Below are 13,975 nucleotides of genomic sequence, written 5' to 3'. Positions count from 1 at the left end.
GAACAAGGATTGTTTTCCCCCCTTTTACTTTTTGCACATTCTAGAGACACTAATGGGGGCAGTCAATCGAAATTGATTCAAGAGTTTTGACCCCCTTGACCCTAACTCCTTGGCAATTTCCCCACCATCCCTTTAGTCTGTGTGTATCTGTACATGTCTCGTCTCCCAACATTTGTCAGAGGCAGTTTGATTGGATCAAAGAGTACGTCAGGTTACGTTAGTGGTTCACCACACGATGTGGGGCCGACATTGGCCAGACGGACGTTGATTGGTTGATTCGTTCACTGTCTTTTTAAATTTGTTCTCGTTCTTTATTTTCGGTTGTGGTCTGTTTCCCTTCACTCTCACCCTCCTCCGCCGCCTGAGGTTTTCATAGGAGACGAACGATGAACACTTGGCTCCTGTTCGCCGTCGTGTCTGCGGCCTCAGCTCTTCACCTGTCCGGACAAGGTAAGCGGCTGCTGCGGCTGCGATCGTCCATTGGGTCAAGGACACTCGTCTTTTGCGCTTTAACGTGTCTCACAGACACACTTTCACTTTCACATTCAGCCAGGGCGACGGCGGCCCTTCGTTCCCTGTCGCAAATTCAAATTGTCGCTGTGTTACATGAAAAGTTTGACATTTACAATATGAATTGTTTTCAGAGGAATTCCACTTCCGGTCATGGATGGCACAGGTAAACTACACGAGGTTATATTCATCAAGCACGTATCAAATGTGAACTGATAAGTTTTTTTTTTGAGGAAGTGGACTGGACTGCCTGCAATGAAAAATCACTGCAACATTTTTTTGTAATTCTATTTCGTGAGCTGCACGATCACATCCCTATGAACTGATAACCAGCCATGTATGCCCTCAATGAATGATTTATGGGCATATTTATACAAAACAAATCAATAGAAAGCAAAGTGAACAGCGATCTCTCCCATGTGCAGCACAGCAAAGTGTACAGCACGAAGGAGTACGACGACAGACTCCAGATATTCACTGAGAACAGGAGGAAGATTGACAAACACAATGAAGGAAATCACTCTTTCACAAGTAAGAGGAGCTTGTTGCTGCATTGATTGTGTTTATTTATACGGTCCATAGCACAAATGCGTTGTTAAGCTTTGTTCCATCTCTTCCTGCAGTGGCTCTGAACCAGTTTTCAGACATGACGTTCAGTGAATTTCGAAAGTCTTTCCTCTGGTCTGAGCCACAGGTAATGCCAGTGATTCAGGAAGTATTTTACATGCATTTTTTTTTTTTTCACAAGAGAGAGTTACTTTACTGCCTTTTACAGAACTGCTCTGCTACCAAAGGGAACTATGTCAGTGGCAACGGACCACATCCAGACTCCATCGACTGGAGGAAGAAAGGAAATTATGTGACCGATGTGAAGAATCAGGTACAGTGAGGTTCAACTGCACAAACATCCAACACACATTTTAATTCCAGTTATGGATCACAGATGTTGTTGTCAACATAGGGTAACACAGCGTATCTTAAGGTTTACGTTTGATTTACATCTGATGTATACTGTACTATTTCCTGTCCTTAAATAATGTCTTCTTGTTTACTACATAAACAGAATATTATGTAGATAATTACCATAAAGCACATGCTGTTAATGGTGTACAGAACTGGTCAAACAGTGTAATAATGTTAATTATGGCGTTGCACTAGTTGCTGGCTGCTCGTGTTATACTGTAAGTTCCACCTGTGCTCCTCAATTTGACCAGTTGAGTGACCTGATGCTTGAAATGCTATCAAGACGAAGGCCTGTTCAGGAGCTCAAGATGGCTTGTAAAATAGAGAATAGACAGATTTCTGACATGAAAGAAAAGGACAGAAGTTGTGATGCACGAATTCATGAGTCACAAGTTCATTTGTCATTGGATGATAACACATTTTAGTCACTTCGAGTTTTCTGAGGAAAAGTGTTGATATTCGTAATGGATGCTGCATTTTTAAGCCTCAGTCATTATGCCTTTGCATTTCAAGCATTACCCGTCTGCTACTGTAGCTGTCACCATGTCAGAACTATGAACTCACATGTTCCCTACGACGTTCTGGTCTGTGTCACAATGAGCCATGTAACAGTGACAGTGCACTGCTTTTCTAACTGTGACATGACAAAATATATATATATTAAAAGGTTATCTTTATGCATACACATACAACCTGTTTATTTTACTCACAAAATCTATTTCTGTTTTTTTTTTTAACCAAAGGGAAGTTGTGGCAGTTGCTGGACTTTTTCCACGACCGGCTGCTTGGAGTCTGTTACTGCTATCGCGTCTGGGAAGCTCATATCATTGGTGACTTTCTTTCCACTCTCTGACGAAACTGCTGCTGATGTATTTAAAAAAATACTTTTGTCTTGGTAGGACAATTCACACTTACTGTACTCTTGAATTGATTCCCTGATGACTTAGGCTGAACAACAGCTGGTGGACTGTGCCCAGGACTTCAACAACCATGGATGTAATGGGTGAGAGAGAGAATCAAACATGTGTTTCCATCCACTGTGTGCACCACTACAGTTGGATTTTAATAACATTATCTTGATTTGTCTTGTAGGGGTCTTCCCAGCCAAGCATTTGAATACATCATGTACAACAAGGGACTGATGACAGAGAAGGACTACCCTTACACAGCTTTTGTAACTAAATAATTGGCTACTCTACAGCACAAACAAAACTAAATGATGAACAAAACTGACTTGAAATTACGTATTAATTGGCTTTTGACTTTTCCCCCCCCCCTTTTCTTAAATCAGGAAGGACCTTGCGTGTACAAACCAGAACTGGCATCTGCTTTTGTGAAGGAAGTGGTGAACATAACAGCAGTGAGTGAACGTCAGTGTCTCTCTTTAAGACAAATGCCTTCACTGAATGCCTGTGAGTGATGGGGATTTTCTGTTATCTGTCATAGTACGACGAGATGGGAATGGTGGATGCTGTCGCCACACGCAATCCTGTCAGCTTTGCCTTTGAGGTGACCCCGGACTTCATGCTTTACCACCAAGGCGTGTACACCAGGTGAGAGGAAGCCACAGAAATAATGTGATTTAGAATATTGGAAAGTGATTAGTCTTTCTATTTTGTTTTTGCTTGTTTGTTTGTTTGTATTTGCATTTTTGTGTAGGAAGTGTAGGGTATAGCCACTACAACAAATAGGAAGGTGCAGTCCTTTTCACAGCAATAATCTGTATACACACATGCAGCAGTAAACCTTAAAAAGTGTCTGTTCCCAGAGGAACATAGAAAAAACAATGGTTCTCTCAGTTTCGGTCATGCCATAGTTATATACAACATACTTCGCTTCCTGTTTTCAGTGCTAAATGCCACAACACCCAAGACAAAGTGAACCATGCAGTGCTTGCGGTTGGGTATGGGCAGGACAACGGGACCCCTTACTGGATAGTAAAGAACTCGTGGTCATCCAGCTGGGGGATTCATGGGCAAGTCTTGTGTTCTACCTCATACAGTTTAAGGAAATATTACTAAAAGAAATGTCAACCAGAGAAAGACATTAACAGTATAACATTCTTCTCCTCTCACAGATATTTTCTCATTGAACGTGGGAAGAACATGTGTGGACTTGCTGCCTGCTCATCTTTCCCAGTGGTGTGATGAACACTGTCAATGTAAAATCTTACTAGCAATATCCTAATCATAAGTCTGCTGTGCAAGTGTTTCCCCCCCCCCACAATAGAGCAGCTTTTAGCATCCAGTAAATCACTATAACAAGGTAATTCAAGTCATTTGAATCATTTTTAATCAGATAGTACCGATCATTCAATTAATTTTAGTGAAATTCACAAATAAAATCTAATAAATCTGTTTTGACTCTTTTATCAGAATATAGTTGCAGCTGTCTTTAAAGTGTCCAAATATGATGGCCATAGTTATAATGACTGAGGAAGGTATAATTCATTTTGTGAATATTAATATCACAATTATAATGCAAACATAGAATACTACATTTACTGAGCTTCTGATAAAGTGCAACACCGAGCTCATTTTGTGGTGAAGACCTTACGAAGAAAAAGAGACAACCACACTGTCTAGACCTGCTCAAAAAGAACATTTATTATAATGTTTGGTTAAAAAAAACATATATACCTGAAGAAAGTTATTTGAACGAAACATTGTGTTAAATGTGCTCAAGTGAGCAGGTCTAGACAGTATGTAGGGGTCTCTTCCAGGGACGGCCTTGGCAATGTTGGAGCCATAGGTGAGATTTTAGATTCTCGTCTGAATAAAGAAAACACAACAGGTAACGCTGGAGCTTTTTTTGATACTAATTAATACCCGGTGCGCTCGCGGCATGAGGATTTACTAGAAGAATACCTATGGTACAAAACCCACAGAGGTTTCCATTGATTTCACCGTTGAGGGTTACAGTCAAGGTCTCCATCAGGTACCTGCAAAATGTCAAGAGTGTGCTTGATCTACATTATGAAAGTCAACCATAACAATAATAATATTCACAGATATTGTGTATGTTAATACTATACTATAATTAATAACAATTTGGTGACATAAAAAGTCTCTAACGTGGAAACAAGGGTCAAGGTTCAACGTTGTCGTCATATGTGCTACACAGAGAACATGTATTAACAGGCAATTAAATACAACAAGCATCCTAAAGAAAGACAGAAAAAGGAAAAGAAAATGATATTTGTAAGGAACATATACAGTTACGACTTGATGTGTGTATATAGCTGAGTCAGGCAAGTTGCTATAGAGTAGTTCGTATTTGCTACGCCTCTTCTTACCGCCTTCATCCATCCATGCTAGTAAGACTACATTTCCCAGAAGTCTCATGCCATCGTCGACCTCGGCCAATAAGGCGCCACTTTGTTGAATAGGCGCAAAATCGCTCTGTGCACACATCCTACTCAGGCGAGAGAGCGAGAAGTTAAATGTTGCGGTTGAACACGTTGACACACGACTGTCTCTGTTCGAGGAGCTCCACTTCGTTAGTCGGACAAACAAACCTCGAGCCCTCCGCTTCACTAGTCTCGCCCCGCGTCGCGGACAATGCTGAAGCAAGTGGCGGCTAACGCTCGCTAGCTCGACTCCTTCACCAGCGATGTCCGCTCTCCCGCAGAATAACCTGCAGGAGCAGCTGGCGAGGCACAGCAGCAGCGCTCCGAGCAGGCTGTCTCTGGCCAAACCCAAACCGGGGTAAGTCCGCACACAGTTCGCGTCGAGCTGTCCGACGTGACACGTTATCTGCACTCGCGTGTGAACAGGCGCGCGTTGACTCGAGCTGCGGCGGAGAAGACTCGAACGCGTGTTTGCTCTTTGCCGGGAGGTCGCACGCATCCTGACCCAGTGTCGCATTAAATATGGACAGCTTTCATTTCATCCTGAGATGACCCCGGTGGGAGACGTCATGGGGCCAAGAGGAGGTGTAAAGGAGGACTCGTAGGACGTAGGAAAAGCCCACAGCGCTGCTCAGAGAGTCCAGAATCCGACTTTCACAATACTACTGTTTTGCCACCGTGTGGCATCAGATGTAAATGATTTATATGAAACAGTAACTGACATGACGAGGTGCGTCAGACCTGGGTCATATTCATATTCATACTCCTCTTCTACTACTTGAATCGTTTACGTTCGCCCGCATCACGTTAAATATCGCTGCCGCAATGCATTGTGGGGCGTCTGTATCTCCCTACTGTCACATAGGAAGGTCCAGTGTTCCCTATGCTAAAGGAGATAGCAAAGGAATCATTGAAGCTCCCTTACTTTGCATTTAGAGAATCCGAACAGCTCTTATCATGGCTGCTGATCGAATATTTCCAGGTCACTTCAAGATTTAGGAAACTTCCAAAGACAATTTGAGAATTCGACCGCACCCCAAAGCTAGAAATCACTGCGGCCTTCGCGTGGCTCTGTTGGACTCAAGTGATTCATAAACACAAACACATAATGGATGAGACGGCATTATATAACTCGAAGCGAATCAGCAAGGGTTTTACAATGTCGACCTGTCACCTGGTTGTAATCACTGTAAGATCTGACCTGAGATCAGACTCCACCTGCCTGCTGAAATTAAAGTGAGATGTCACACGCAGAAACAAGTCAGTCATGCGATTTTTGGCAAGGAAAGGGTATATGAAGGCACCAAAACAGATTTACATTATGTTTTCTCAAACCATCTAATCCCAAGATAAATGCCCACAACTGTTCACCACTTTTTCCTAACTTCATCCTTGTGTATTTTTTAGGGCCTTTTCTTTCAAGAAGAAGTCCTCGTCGGGTACGACAAAGGTGGAAGTCCAAACAAAGGTAAACTGCTCAAATGCTTTGGCAAACATAGATGTTAATGTCTCTAAGAAGAACAGTTTGGTGACTAAATCTCTTTTGGGATTTTCGAACAAGCTTGAGAGACCGCAAAAAATCAACAACTTCTTCCCTGTAACTTCAAAAGGCAAGTCGGACTCTGTCAGCTCAGCAGGTACCTGTGCTCCCTCAGCCCACGCTCGTTCAGCAGTGTCTACCGCTCCAGCTAAACATGAGAGCCAGTCCACTTGTGGAAATGGCACCGCCACGAGTCTGGATGCATCTCTTGGATTCCCGATGGACGAGTGGGATGATTTTGATGACTTTGAAACTCCCGTCAAAGCAAAAAATGACTCCTTCAGTTCAGAAACATTGGGGAACAGTACCAAGCCGGTCTCCCCCCCTGTCGGAGAAAAAAATGGATTCACGGGGAAACTAAACCTTGACGCCTCTGTGATGACGCCAGACTTGAGCAAGAAGAATGGTCTTTGTATGGAAACTGATGAGCTGGAACACGGTGTCAACAAGGCCGCAGTTTCACCAGCAGAGCTTTTCCTGGATGATTCCCCCGTTAAGCCTAGACAACGTCCTCACGCTCACCTGAAGTCTGTCATGAGCGACAGTGACGATGACAACGATGTTGTGTTTGAGCCTTTTGGAGAAAAGACAGGTAACATGTTTTTTGTTGCTGCACTTGTAATTTATTGGCACATTGCAGAGAACGGACTGGGATGCAAGTAATCAGTCTAAAAACACAGACTATATTCAATGTTTTTCTTTTTTTTAATTGCCTTTTTAGATGATAAGAAAAAAACAATTGACCCCACAGTAATAGAGCTCGATGAATACTCGGAGCCTGAGGATGACAAGGACTACATTCCCCCTTCACCACCTCCAGATGTGATCTCTTATACGGCTTCTGTAGTGGAGACGAGGTCAGTTTTTTTTTCCATCTATTCCGATTTACACTCACAGGAGTCACATCGTGTTCATGGTGGGGCATTAGGTGACTCTGTATGTGTAATGCTTGTAATTAAAACCACACAGACAGTTAATCAGTAGTGCAGTTGTAAGTGTACTCCACTCTTATAACTCTGTCTAACTCATCTTACACTTAGTTGCAATTCTGGTGGGTCTGTTTTAGTAGGGTTGGGGTTGGTAAAGTCTCCCCTCTTTTACATTTACTCGTTTGGAAAACACTTTTATCTAAAGCGACTTTATGAATGAGGGACAACACTAAAGCTTCCATTCAGCAGGAAACATCGAAGTAAGAAACTAAACTAAAGCTAAATCAGTTGAATAGGACAAAATGTAGAAGATCAGGGAAAGGAGTGCTAGTTAGGCCTCTGTGTTGGAGGTGATGGGGAGGAGATGAGTCTTTGGTAACGTGTGGAAGTCGAACAGTGATACGCTCCCTTTTACACTGATCGAAAACTAGACGCACCGTTGCATTCTGGACCACGTGACTGTTTTGCTATGCTTGAAGGGAGACCCACCAGGAGAGCTCTGCTTAATTTGAGGAGAGGCATAATCACGACCTGTACTAAATATTTTAAGTGTATATTCTTTTTTGACGTTGATATGAGAGAATTTTAAAATTGATTTCAAACAGATCTAAAATGACTGACGCTAAAAGCAGGGGCAGCCAAGTACACGCCAAGGGACCCATCACTGCTCCGCGTGAACCTTTGGTTCAACACTCAAAAGACAAAATAAGTGGGTGTTGCGCCTTTTTCAGATTTATCCAATACTTGTAAACATTTTATTTTTTAAATTGAGGACTGTGGTCTTTGTCCTCCTTCATTAACTGTGTTTCTTCCTGTCGTGTCTTAGACGAGGAGCTTTTCAGTATCATGGATTCCATCTGCTCTCTGGTTGATTCCATCCCTGAATATGAACTAATAGGTCTGTGTTGTGGAAGTGAGCTTTTACTGAAAAGGGCTCAAAGGTGTGTATGTTTGAGTGGAAATGCCTTTTGTTATGATTCATAATATTTAATAGCATCTTTGCATGAGCGCAGTTATCGTGTACCTTTCCTCCTTCAGGAAGAGGATTCTTGCGACTGGTGGCGATGCTCTGTTCAGGATGCAGCAGCCAGACAGCACTGTGATTTCTGAACCCAGCTTAAAATACAATTCCTCCGTTGGCTGTGACATGTCCAGTGTCTTGTCTTCTAGCAGCTCCGTCCCCGTGGACCCAAAAAAACCTCCTCACATCAGGAGGTCATCAGTAATCCCTATGAACTATGACTCTCATCCCTCTGACAGTATTATTGACGCGGAGCCCTTGCACAGTAAAGACAGCAGGACATTACACGTGGAGTATGAGAGTGTATGTGACTCTCCATCACCTCACAACCTCACGGAATCATCTTTTAATTTCTCAAAGAAGCCGAGCACGAACCTGGATGGCTCAGATCTCTTCTTCTCACCCAAGAAGCAAGAGGCGATTTCGCGGAACAAAACAACCGCCGCAGCGACAGAAGACACAGGACCGGACGACTTTGACATAGACGACTTTGACATAGACGACTTTAATGACTCGGACATCCCCGATTACTTTGATGAACCCTCGACTTTGTCTCTGTCTGGACAAAACTCAAGCACTGTGTCCACAACGGTGAGAGAGGGGGGGCCGAGCAAGTCTCTGTGGGAGAAGAAACCAACAACACCTGCGTCTGCGCCCAAGCCTCCAAAGATCTGCTCCCCTGGTGAGTCGGCTTGGCGACGTGGACACATCGGAGTAATGTGTCTCAACTGGAGCAACGTGTATTTGGTCCAATCTTTTGTAGGCTATGTTAGAAAAAGTACTCAATATTCAGATATTTGATTGTAATTTTTGGTATTTTTAGGCTCTGTCGTACTTTTGAATGCCTTGGTTGCACAATAGAACTATCAAGAAAAACAATGAGTAAATTCAATATTACTGTCTGCTATTTTTAACACAGTAGAACTATTTCAAGAACACAAAGTCACTTTGTCCTTCTTGAATCCTCTGCATATTTCATAGGAGTGATTCTGAGATGCTTTGCTTAATTTAAAGGCTCTGCTTTTTAAAAAATTTGTTTGGTGGTGTGTTTGTGCATTTAACTGACTCAGTTTTATTGTTTTTCCATCGCAGAGCCCACCTTCAGAAACCCAGCCCACGATCGATTCCGAGGGTTCAACTTCCCCCACTCCCAGGAGATGATGAAGATCTTCCACAAGCGTTTTGGTCTGCATCAGTTCAGGTTCAATCAACTGGAAGCCATTAATGCGACGCTTCAGGGAGAAGACTCGTTCATCTTGATGCCCACAGGTTGGTGGAAACACGCGTGACAGAAACGCACTTGGTTGTGGAGCAGCTGCAGGTGAAGACGTCTGAATCTGTAACTGATGTTGTAGGTGGCGGTAAGAGTTTGTGTTACCAGCTGCCGGCCTGCTTGTCATCAGGAGTCACCGTCGTTATCTCGCCACTGAAATCGCTCATTGTCGACCAGGTGCAGAAACTCACTACGCTGGATGTAAGTATGTTTGGATCAAACAGAACATGGCTACATATCCGAAAGGGCATCGGTTATTTATTTATTCATCACACTTTTCAGATTCCAGCAACAAGTTTGTCTGGTGATAAAAGTGACAGTGAAGCGGGGAGGATTTACATGCAGCTCTCCAGGAAAGACCCCATCGTTAAACTTCTCTACGTCACACCGGAAAAGGTGAGAAATGGAGGATTTTACACTTAATTTACAGCCAACAAGAAATCACACTTCCAGATTCCAGCGTTCAAAGTTATTAGTAACGGTCACGCGTCTTTTCCTTTCCTCAAGGTGAGTGCCAGTCACAAGCTGATCTCCGCCCTGCACAACCTGTACGAGCGAGGCCTACTAGCCCGGTTCGTCATAGACGAGGCACACTGCGTCAGTCAGGTGTGTTTTGCAATTTGCTTTTTTTTTTTTACCGTATACTCGTCTGCGTTTTTTTTTTTCGGCAGCAATCGTGAATCATCCTGTGACCTTACATCTTTTAGTGGGGCCACGATTTCCGTCCGGACTACAAGCGGTTGCACGAACTGCGGCAGAAGTTCCCTAATGTGCGGATGATGGCTCTGACGGCCACTGCCACGCCTCGTGTCCAGAAAGATATCCTCAACCAGCTGAACATGACTCAGCCGCAGGTGTAAGTGTTTCGATTTTAGGCTTCGTCTCAAGATTTTCAACTGCAGTTCATCTTTCACAGCAGTAACTGCACATTTTTTTCCTTCTACTATGTGTTCAGGTTCACCATGAGTTTCAACCGGACCAACCTGAAGTATTCTGTGCTGTCCAAGAAACCCAAGAAGGTGGATGAGGACTGTATCACCTGGATCAAGAAGCACTACCCACGTAAATAATTCACAAGTTTTTCTTTTTCTACTCCCAGCTCGCACTATTTTCAGAACACTGTTGTAAATGTTGACGTTGAACATCCAGCTAAGATTTGCATGTGAACACATTCTCAACAATGTTAAAGGGACAGGTGATGAGAAATCATAGCAATAATTTATTGTTATATAACACACAAACATATATATGCATGTCTATTGTTTACTGCGGATTAAGGGGTTAAGTTTTATCGCAGCACATATAAATCCTCAGCTCGTGTGAATTTCGATCTATGTTTTTGTCAAATGATTCATTGCTTTTGTAATGAAAAAAAAAGAATGTTTTTGAATTGTCCCACAGGGGGCGATGCTTTGTCATTGATTTAAAATCTGCTTTTGCGCCATTTCCCTTTTGTTTATTGAGCCGTCCCTCTGCCTGTTGCAGGTGACTCCGGCATTGTGTACTGCCTGTCCCGTAACGACTGCGACACCATGGCCGAGAGCCTCCAGAGAGCAGGGATATTAGCACGGTCGTATCACGCCGGCCTGAGCGACGGCGACAGAGAGTATGCGCAGACGAAGTGGATCAATCAGGACGGCTGCCAGGTGAGGTCGCCACTCGATCACTGATTTGATGTAGAGGCTACTACTCGTAGATGGTGCCTGATACAAAGCAATGACAGTTCTGCTGCACAGCGCTCTGGTCTCACTGTTCACTTTTTGTCCGAGCAGGTCATCTGTGCCACCATAGCTTTTGGCATGGGCATCGACAAGCCTGACGTGCGCTACGTGATCCACGCCAGTCTGCCCAAATCGGTGGAGGGTTACTACCAGGAGTCGGGACGAGCCGGCAGAGACGGAGAGATCTCTCATTGCATACTGTTCTACTCCTACGCCGACGTGCAACGCATCAAGAGGATCATCGGCTGTATGTGGAAAAACTAATAGAGCTTTCTTTAAACCAATTTACTTTCCATATGGCTAATGGTCATGAGCAAATAACACAAAGATGTGAAATTTGCGTCTTTCGAGTGACGCAATATCACGAAGGCCATTTAGTGTTGACTCCCAAAATCACTGACGTCCGTCCTTGCCCTGAAAGAGAACAGATGAATATTTGCTTGTTGTATAAATCAACACAAATGACCCAATGACCATACTTCCGCTAGTAACGCAACGTGAACATTTTCTTAGTGTTTGTTGTGAACGCACCATAACTGTATATATATTAGTTGTGTTTTTTTCCCCCACAGTGGACAAAGAAGGTGACAAACACACCAAGGCGACTCATTTCAACAACCTCCACAGCATGGTGCACTTCTGCGAGAACATGATGGATTGTAGAAGAATTCAGCTGCTCGCCTACTTCGGAGAGCTCAACTTCAGCAAGAGCTTCTGTAAAGACCACGCCGACGTGAGCTGCGACAACTGTGCGAAACCCAACGTAGGAATCATTCCTTATCCTTTATTTCATATTCCAAACCTGCCTGGCTCTTTCCAGTTGGGCAACGATTTGATTTATTTTCTGTGCGCAGCAATACAAGATGAGAAATGTTACCGAAGACGTGACGAAGATCGTGAGGTTTGTCCAGGAGAACTGCGAGAAAGTCGGAGCGAGGTTCGGCAAGACTGCTCAACAAAACCGGCTGACGCTCAACATGCTCGTGGATATCTTCCTAGGTGCAGTACAGACTCATGCTCGCTATAAGAATGCATTTTACAACTGTGAATGACGTGTTATCCTTTTTGTGAATGCTCTCATGTTGGGAAACTATCATTTTGTCAGGGTCTAAATCTGCGAAGATGCAAACTGGAATGTTTGGGATGGGAAAAGCCTACTCCAGACATAACGCCGACCGACTCTTCAAGAAACTGGTCCTGGACAACGTTCTAGTCGAGGACCTGCACATCACGTACAACGGCCAAGCGGTATCTTATACCTCTGCCGGACCAAAGGCCATGAACGTGCTGTCCGGACACATGCAGGTAACGGCTCACACCTCTTCTTAGAAGAGCCACCGAAAGTCTTGGATATTAATCGAGGCGTTTAACGATAACTGACACATTTTTCTCGGTCGCAGGTGGAGTTCTATGAGACGGAAAGCGCGTCGAGCATCAGGAAGCACAAAGCCGCCGTTGCCAAGAACGTCTCGCAGAGAGACGAGATGGTTCAACAGTGTCTGAAGGAGCTGACCGACCTGTGCAAGCAGCTCGGCAAAGCGTTTGGCATTCACTACTACAACATCTTCTCCACCGCTACCTTGAAAAAGATCGCTGGTAATGTCTGAAACGGTCATTGAGAGGCCGCCTTTTAAATGGCACAACAGCTTGTACGATGCACTTATAACTTGTTAAACCTTTTTGTTCCCCTCATGGCAGAGAAGCTGTCCTCTGACCCTGAAGTCCTCCTTCAGATCGACGGTGTGACGGAGGACAAACTGGAGAAATATGGAGCTGAGGTCATTCAAGTCCTACAGAAATACTCCGAGTGGCAGCTGCCTGGTGAGAGACACAACAGATTTTTTTTTTGTATTTAAACTTTTTGCTAATAATTTTCTCTTTTTTTAATCTTGCAGTTTATTAACCCCACATTGTTTCTGTAGCAGGAGAGCAGGCCGACGGTGGTGGGGAACAGTGGATAGACACGACTCGAGGGCGTGCAAACATAGATTACGATGACGATGATGACACAGAGTCCTCCACTTACTTTCGTAATCAGGGCGCACAGGGACGGAAGAGGAAGAAAGCTCCGTTCTTCCAGTATTCCAAGAGGAAAGCATACGGCAATGCAAGCTCTAACTCCAGGGGGTCTGTAGCGTTTTCTCACATTTCATTATTTAGCAAGAAGATTCACTTCATAGCCTGAAACCTTATTTTCTTCTACTTCTCTTCTCTGTCCGTGGCATTAGTCAAGGCTACAACAGCAATAAGTCCTGGTCGTCGTCGGCCTCCAGAGGGGGATCGAGAGCTGCCGGTCGGGGGTCCAGGAGCACCGCAGGAGACGCGTCAGCGGGCAGGAGACCGGGCTTCCTGGCGGCCCCCACCCCTCAAACCAAACAGCGGCCCTTCTTAAAACCAACCTTTTCCCACTTGAGCTGAGGCGTTCCTCAGGGAAACTGCTCATTCATAACATTCTCAAACCAGATGGTGTCACTAACAGTTGTCAAGGGTCTACCTCTAATTTCACAACTGAATCTGTTCTTCACAGTTGTCACGGTGTTGGTCCTGATTGTATATTGATTGTTGTAAAATGTTTGTATTAAAGTTAAATGGGATTTTTAATAACGCTAATTGCAATAATCCAAAGATTTGTCCTTTTTTTTGAGTGAGAAAAAACAAGGTGTACTGAA

The 13,975-nt window shown here is 44.0% G+C and overlaps 2 protein-coding genes across 5 annotated transcripts; both read left to right on the top strand.

The window, feature by feature from the left end:
- Positions 1-257: 257 nt before the first annotated feature.
- ctsh (cathepsin H) lies at positions 258-3,830 on the top strand. The gene is made up of 12 exons (XM_035641871.2): positions 258-450; positions 645-676; positions 936-1,041; positions 1,134-1,204; positions 1,286-1,390; positions 2,217-2,303; positions 2,421-2,476; positions 2,566-2,647; positions 2,765-2,833; positions 2,920-3,026; positions 3,323-3,448; positions 3,551-3,830. The coding sequence occupies exons 1-12, from the start codon at positions 387-389 to the stop codon at positions 3,618-3,620; spliced, it is 975 nt and encodes a 324-aa protein (XP_035497764.1). The 5' UTR covers positions 258-386; the 3' UTR covers positions 3,621-3,830.
- A 1,019-nt stretch (positions 3,831-4,849) lies between these two features.
- Positions 4,850-13,916, top strand: blm (BLM RecQ like helicase). 4 transcript variants are annotated; one of them, XM_035641867.2, is made up of 22 exons: positions 4,851-5,180; positions 6,230-6,290; positions 6,384-6,954; positions 7,084-7,219; positions 7,897-8,000; positions 8,118-8,232; positions 8,330-8,994; positions 9,405-9,581; positions 9,668-9,786; positions 9,868-9,981; positions 10,093-10,191; positions 10,293-10,441; positions 10,541-10,647; positions 11,071-11,231; positions 11,358-11,553; positions 11,879-12,069; positions 12,161-12,305; positions 12,412-12,611; positions 12,707-12,902; positions 13,005-13,127; positions 13,229-13,433; positions 13,535-13,916. In XM_035641867.2, exons 1-22 carry the CDS (start codon positions 5,086-5,088, stop codon positions 13,722-13,724), a joined length of 4,119 nt encoding a protein of 1,372 aa, XP_035497760.2. In that variant the 5' UTR covers positions 4,851-5,085; the 3' UTR covers positions 13,725-13,916. The 4 variants fall into 4 exon arrangements, with proteins under 4 accessions (XP_035497758.2, XP_035497760.2, XP_035497757.2 ...); XM_035641868.2 differs by having other exon boundaries at positions 5,116-5,180; positions 6,433-6,954; XM_035641865.2 differs by having other exon boundaries at positions 4,850-5,180; positions 6,230-6,954; positions 13,232-13,433.
- Positions 13,917-13,975: the final 59 nt, after the last annotated feature.

This window comes from Scophthalmus maximus, chromosome 7 (assembly GCF_022379125.1).
Source record: "Scophthalmus maximus strain ysfricsl-2021 chromosome 7, ASM2237912v1, whole genome shotgun sequence".
Taxonomy (NCBI): domain Eukaryota; kingdom Metazoa; phylum Chordata; class Actinopteri; order Pleuronectiformes; family Scophthalmidae; genus Scophthalmus; species Scophthalmus maximus.
The sequence above is the reverse complement of the archived record's forward strand: the minus strand, read 5'-3'. Positions and strand labels throughout refer to the sequence as shown.

Coding starts and splice junctions, on each gene's coding strand:
- ctsh (XM_035641871.2), top strand. CDS start 387: ATGAACACTTGGCTCCTGTTCGCCGTCGTGTCTGCGGCCTCAGCTCTT. Junction 677..935: donor TCCGGTCATGGATGGCACAG/GTAAACTACACG, acceptor TCCCATGTGCAG/CACAGCAAAGTGTACAGCAC. Junction 2,304..2,420: donor CTGGGAAGCTCATATCATTG/GTGACTTTCTTT, acceptor CTGATGACTTAG/GCTGAACAACAGCTGGTGGA.
- blm (XM_035641864.2), top strand. CDS start 5,086: ATGTCCGCTCTCCCGCAGAATAACCTGCAGGAGCAGCTGGCGAGGCAC. Junction 10,442..10,540: donor AACATGACTCAGCCGCAGGT/GTAAGTGTTTCG, acceptor CTATGTGTTCAG/GTTCACCATGAGTTTCAACC. Junction 13,128..13,228: donor CTCCGAGTGGCAGCTGCCTG/GTGAGAGACACA, acceptor TTGTTTCTGTAG/CAGGAGAGCAGGCCGACGGT.